This window comes from Lampris incognitus, chromosome 5 (assembly GCF_029633865.1).
Source record: "Lampris incognitus isolate fLamInc1 chromosome 5, fLamInc1.hap2, whole genome shotgun sequence".
Taxonomy (NCBI): domain Eukaryota; kingdom Metazoa; phylum Chordata; class Actinopteri; order Lampriformes; family Lampridae; genus Lampris; species Lampris incognitus.
The window spans coordinates 12,334,705-12,341,359 of record NC_079215.1 but is presented as its reverse complement, the minus strand read 5'-3'; the positions used below and the strand labels follow the sequence as shown (position 1 = coordinate 12,341,359).

The window sequence follows — 6,655 nt, the reverse complement described above, 5'->3', positions numbered from 1 at the left end:
CTTTTTCAAACTTTGTCTAATAATTTTGTCACCTTTCCCCTTCTTAAGTAACATTTGTTTGTTATTTTTAAGTTTTAACTTTCCTCTAAGAAAAAAAAAGCACACATTACATACAGTATATTTCAACCCGCAGGTACTTGGGATGCATACCAGTATTATTTCTACTATAAAAGAAGCCACCCTAAGATTGTTCTGAATATTTTGGCGGTTGACTGGGGACAGAATTATTTCAGTTTTGGGCACCCTGTTATAGAAGCGGATAACATATTTTGTCATGCATAAAATGGTTGAATTTGATTGTGGGGGGGGGGGGGGGTCACCCCACCACCCCACCCACCCTGGGGGGAGGGGGGTCACCCACCCGGGGGGGGGGTCGAGTCACCCGTTTGCTTTACACTATCTCCCCCATTGCAGAGTCTGCTTGTTTCCGCGACGAGCCCACACGTCTCCGGAGGGGCAAATCTGCAAACAGGAAGTTGCTGTACTAAAACTGTTGACGAACTTGTCTTGCATTGTTCGCCTGCGTCACGGGAACGTCAGCCTCGCGCTTACATTAATTGTCGCTAGTTTGATTATAACGCTGGTCAACACAATTTTTCTCGCATGGGGGTTTTCAACAAATCTGGCATTAGTTTTTGCCCATCACATCAGGTTTTTTTGAACTATGAAAAATCGTTATTTTCGAGAAAACAGCAATTTTACACTCGGAAGTTTTAAAAAAACACTGTTGCATTAGAAGATCAATAGATGCAAAAAATGATTACAATGAATGAATAAACACTCAGCCAAGCATGACATTACTTAGGAAATGAATAGGGGTCATTTTTATCCCCACCAAGATTGCCAGGTGGTCAACTTTTGTAAAATCCTGAATAAGGAGCGTACAGATAGCACGAAAACGTGATGCGATAGAGCAAATCTGAGCTCAGATTTGGATTCGGCAGCCCAAAATTAGCCATAAACAGTTTCCAAAGTCCATGCAAGAAAAAAAAACAACTATATTTTTGTAGACCAGTGTAATTCACTGTGGTCTCATGACAGCAAGACTGAGCAAACGACAAACTAGTGAAGGAATAGTTGAAGCATTGTACTTGGAGCCACACGCCTCTTAACTTGAGCATCAGGGGAGGTTTCCCTAAGAAAACAGTGAAGCAGTGCTCCACAAAAAGAAAAAAAAGGAAAACCATGTAGTACATAGCACACATATTGTAAATATGAAATATTACAGTAAATATGGGCGGTGGAGTGACCTGACCTAACTAAAAGACTGAAGGGAATTTATTACACCCAACTTTCCCCTTGTGTTGTTTTGTTGAATTACCTTTAACCCGAAGGTTAACGGTAGCTACCACGTCACACGTGGCTTACTTTTAACCCACCCAGTAAGACTGTAAAGCTTAGCTCAATGCAATGGGCACTCTCTTGAAAAATAAATGAATAGATTAAAATAACATTTTTATAATGTTCATGTAGTCAAATGAATGTTCTTGCTTCGAAAATGTTCTGCACCACGTCATCTTCTGTTAATGGAACGTGGATTACTTGTAAAATGTATCACATATCCATTAATTTATAATATTTATTTATTCAGAATTCCAGTCAAAATTCATAAAATATAAACGACAAGTATACAGTTCTCTCATTTCAACACACCATATCTTAAACCTATTCTGAACAAGTAGGCTATGCATACCCTTGCCCACCCCCTCACATCCTGTCTTTGTGCTGTCCCAGAGTATTGTCATATTGTCCACAGTAGTCCATAGTATAGTATATGTGAATAATTCACTATCATGTTTTACAAACAGGAGATGATAAACAAAAAAAATGCATCATATTTAATATTACTTATCATTATATTGATGTTACCAATATTAAAATTACTAGTAATTTGACAGTAATTACTAATTATTGTAGTTACAAGTAAAATGATTGTATTAAGTAACAATCGCATTCTCGGAATCTTGTCAAGGAAAATGTATACTTATGGGGTTATTTCATTACAGTTTCAATAGATAGATAGATAGATAGATAGATAGATAGATAGATAGATAGATAGATAGATAGATAGATAGATAATTAGCCACACGACTAAGGCCTAGGAATTTGATTTTGGTACAGTATTTTATAACTCTGCAGCACAATACATACATGGATAACAGTTGGCCATTCACATATTATCACGAAAAAATACAGTGATACAGTAGCAAAACACATTACACACAACTACACACATTAGGTGAATGGTACACTAGTAGTGTGTGAGGAGGGGACTAGGGGGGAGGAATTCAGAACCCTGATAGCTGGGGGGGGGGGTGTTTGCGAAGCGTTTAGTCTTAGTGGACAGTGCCTTGTAGCGCCTCCCTGAGTGAAGGAGCTGAACAATGTGATGAGCAGGATGTGAGGGGTCGGAGATTATCTTCTTTGCTGGCTTTACAGTCCGATGGGTATGTAAAGATTCAACCAAGGCAGTGTTTCTCAACCCAGTCCTCAAGGACCCCCTATCCTGCAGATTTTCATTGTAACCCTGCATAGGTAGCCCTGCTTGTACTTACTCGACAAATCATCTCATAGCACTTAATTATGCAAGGTGTGCAACATCTGACAAAATTCATTGCTGATTGGTTGAATAACTTCAAACAGGTATCTATTCAGGGTTGCAAAGAAAATATGCAGGATAGGGGGTCCTTGAGGACTGGGTTGAGAAACACTGAACTAAGGAAAATGTTTTTTTTTTTGTTTTATCTTATTCATTCATTTACATGCTCTACAGCGTCACACTGTGCATTTAAACTCCGCCACACTAGGGGGCGTGCGTCTGTCCACTGAGCGCGGCGCTCGCTGGTGTCTTCCTCTTGGTTTCCGTAGTCTTTCCGTCTGTGCGCACCAACATGCCGGCGCGCAAGAGAAAACGTGGAGGAGCCCCTTCTGATACTCAAAAGCTGAAGAAAGTAAAATCGGCAGAGACTGAAAGTCGGTCGCCGATCGCGCAGGAGCAGCATAATGAAATCTGCGTCCCAGCTCCAGTTTCAAGGGTGAGCGGTTTTACAAACGACCGATATGTTAGCCGATGATAGCTAGCTTTTCTGGGTGTTGAACTAGCTAGCCTAACACACACACACACACACACACACACACGCTACTCATGGAAGGTAGCTTAACGATCACTCGTGTTATAAACCCAAACCACAAACTAAAAACTAGTTGGAGCCAACATGTATTGACACAAGTCAGCCTGGCCCAGCCACCACGACAAAGACCAGCCGCGTTTGTTACATTTGTGTTGACAATGTGCGGCGCGAGGTTCGAGATGTATCTGTGCAGGCATTCGTACCAAACACGTCTTCCTTATTAAACAGGGGAAATGGACGAACAAGGAGCGGGTTCTCATTTTCTCCTCAAGAGGCATCAACTTCAGAACAAGACATTTGATGCAAGACTTGAGGAATATGATGCCTCACGCCAAAGCGGGTCTGTGTTCTGTGCCAGCACTCAATTCACTCAACTTGCTGTCTTCTCACTGTGGTAGATATAGTGCTGCATATGGACGAGTTGATGTATGTTGTTAGTGATTGGTAACATGGATGTTTCCCTCTGCTAGATACAAAAATGGACAGAAAGGATAAACTGTTTGTCATAAATGAGGTAAGTCTGTTTTTGTGTGTGGCCATGCTAACGACCTTTTTGATACTCATAACATAGATGCAATGACAAGACCTTATGATCCCCCAGGTGTGTGAAATCAAGAACTGCAACAAGTGCATATTTTTTGAGGCAAAGAAAAAGATGGATCTGTACATGTGGTAAGCGTCTGGGTTTCCTTGTAGTCAAATTGGCCTATTTTGAAGTCCGTTTATTTATATGAACAATTCTTCTGTAACAGGATTTCAAACAGCCCTCATGGACCGTCTGCAAAATTTCTGGTTCAGAACAGTGAGTCGGTTTTTTTTTCATGGTTTATAAATTGCAAGGGACAATGTTTCCTATTGTACAACATAGAGTTGGTTGCATGCCACAAGAAAATCTGATTCACGTTATTTTATGCATTCTGTCCTCAGTCCATACACTGGCTGAACTCAAAATGACGGGCAACTGTCTTAAGGGATCTCGGCCGCTGCTTTCCTTTGATCCTGTGAGTAGTCAGTGAATACACAAACACATTAGTGAAACTCGGTGAGGTAGAATGGATGAGTGTAGTTTAGCTGATATGAGAAATTTGCTCAGATTTCCCAGCTTGACTCACATAAATGTGTTTATTACTAATTAAATTGTAGCTGTCAGAATGACATCTGCATGTGAGTCGTGTATTAAATAGTCATGAACTTATGTCAGCTTAATTCTCTTTCCTCCAACAGACATTTGACAAGGAGCCCCACTATGCATTACTGAAGGAGCTCTTCATACAGGTTTGATTTTATTAGTGTGACTTTTTTCCCCCTAATTTACAAATATGGGTTAATCTCTCTGAAGAAGTTCTAATGCCTGGACATTTTCTTTTCAGTAATAAACTTGGTTTATCTTTCAAGGTGGTACTCACAATATTTTCCTGTTGTAGACATTTTCAACTCCACACTATCACCCCAAAAGTCAACCATTTGTGGATCATGTCTTCACCTTCACCATCGCAGACAACCGGATATGGTTTAGAAACTATCAGGTAATGGTTAACTGCTATATTTAAAGGGGTAATGGAATAAACTAGCATTTAAGGAAATGATATGCATTTGTTGAATTTTAGTAAAATGTTATTTTCACTCCTGGGACAGTTTTCAATCTGTCTATTAACATCTCTTTTTGTTTATCAATGTTTTCCCTCTGCCACCATAAGATTATTGAGGAAGATGCCGCTCTTGTGGAGATCGGACCTCGCTTTGTTCTCAACCTCATCAAGATCTTTCAGGGGAGCTTTGGAGGCCCTACAATCTATGAAAACCAACACTTTAAATCCCCAAACATGGTAAATTCCAACCCTTGGCAACAAATTAACTGCATCTGTTTGCATTTCATATGCAATGAAATGCCCCAGTTTTTATGCTGAGAAACCTGACTGGCTAAATAAAGGTGGACCTTATTCAGCCCAGACCTAATCCAGCACATTTCCATATTTAACGGCGATGAAGCTCGGTTAGGTTAATTATTCTTGGTATAAATAATAAAATATTTTACTTTTGTGTAATGCTGATACTTGTGTCCATAACCTTCCTCTTCGTGCTCCCTGCAGCATCGACGACAGATCCGGTTGGTTAAGGCGGCTAGGCTGCGTGAGAAACAAATGGTGAAGGAGCTTCAGAAACACAAGAGGGCTGAAACAAAGGTGGATCTGACTAAAGATGTCACAGCTGACGTCTTCGTAACACCAGCTGAGGAGAAACCCATCCAAATTGAGACGGAGCCGCCCGAACCAAAAATGGTAAAGAGGAACAAACACAAGGCCTTCAAACGACAAAGGATGAAGAAGGCACACTAGGGACTGGCAGGACTGAAAGACATTGAATAACTGAAGAGGTTATAATATGATAGTAACTAAAGAAACTGCAGTGCTGACTGCAGTTTCTTGCAACAAGGATGAAATAGTCCAAAAGCTCAAAATTATTGTTATTTGTCCGTATTGCAGGCAGGGATCTAGTCAATTCAAAAGGTGTACTTTTTGTGGTGAGCATGTTTTTGAGGGTATTTTGACTGTTTTTGCTGCCGAACTCTTTGCAGTTTTGTGCACCATAGAAAAGCAATCAAAAGACTGCCTCAAAGCACAGTCATGTTTGTGTACGTACATCTAGTAAAACAGTTTCCTGCTGTGTAAAAACTTGGTTTATAATGTCTGAATATATCTTCAGTTGGTTTATCTTGGATTAAGAGGTAAAAAAATTAGAGAAAATTAGCATTATTGAATCAAATCATGTCTTATATCCACAATTACAATAACTTAAAAAAAATTTCAACATGGAAAAAAAAAATCAAGTCCCATTCTGTTGCTTTGTAGATTGGAAGTTTGACTTTTTTAATGTTTGTTATTTTCACTATTTTGGCACAAACCTCCTATTTTTTGCCAATGACTAATAAATTTTATTGGAATACATTTTTTGGTTTTTGAATTTTTGAGCAAATACTTTCCACTGTAGTAACTGTAGACATTGGTTTTACAGTTATCACCAAGTCAGTAATTCTAATAGTAATTATGAAAGTTTCTGCAAGATTGTGCATGCAGAAGCATTGCCAGATTGCTACTACTAACAGTTATTTTCCATTATTAATCATGTTTTGATGAATAATTTAGTCAAAAAAAAGTATAAATAAATAAATTGGTAAATGCCATCACAAGTTCCCAAAGGGATGTATTAAATGCTAAGTCTGTCTAGTAGCCAATAAACCCTTAAAGTTGTCATTGTAAAATGATATGAACTGGAGAAAGGCAAGCAAATCTTGGTATTTGTGAAGCTGTTACCAGCAAGGGTTTTGGTACTCAATCATTTTAGGCATTAAAAGCAAAAAACGATTGATCAATTACCAAAATTATGATAGGTTATTTTTCTGTAGATGGATTAATGGATGATATATTTCAGTGCTATAGTCTACACTGTATTCCCATGGACATCAAATTGGATCTCTTTTGCTTCGATAAAAATAACCACATTTTCCCTACAAACACCTCAAAATA

General features: G+C 39.0%; 1 protein-coding gene across 1 annotated transcript; it reads left to right on the top strand.

Moving 5' to 3' along the window:
* Positions 1 to 2,873: 2,873 nt before the first annotated feature.
* bxdc2 (brix domain containing 2) lies at positions 2,874 to 6,069 on the top strand. The gene is made up of 10 exons (XM_056280351.1): positions 2,874 to 3,035; positions 3,360 to 3,471; positions 3,602 to 3,645; positions 3,733 to 3,803; positions 3,884 to 3,933; positions 4,059 to 4,132; positions 4,356 to 4,406; positions 4,556 to 4,657; positions 4,829 to 4,957; positions 5,222 to 6,069. Exons 1-10 carry the CDS (start codon positions 2,892 to 2,894, stop codon positions 5,465 to 5,467), a joined length of 1,023 nt encoding a protein of 340 aa, XP_056136326.1. The 5' UTR covers positions 2,874 to 2,891; the 3' UTR covers positions 5,468 to 6,069.
* The last annotated feature ends 586 nt before the right edge of the window (positions 6,070 to 6,655 follow it).

Bases quoted from the DNA above. Each gene is read 5' to 3' on its own strand.
- bxdc2 (XM_056280351.1), top strand. From the start codon at position 2,892: ATGCCGGCGCGCAAGAGAAAACGTGGAGGAGCCCCTTCTGATACTCAA. The intron at 4,407-4,555 runs GTTTGATTTTAT...TTCCTGTTGTAG, and splicing joins TGAAGGAGCTCTTCATACAG to ACATTTTCAACTCCACACTA. The intron at 4,958-5,221 runs GTAAATTCCAAC...TGCTCCCTGCAG, and splicing joins ACTTTAAATCCCCAAACATG to CATCGACGACAGATCCGGTT.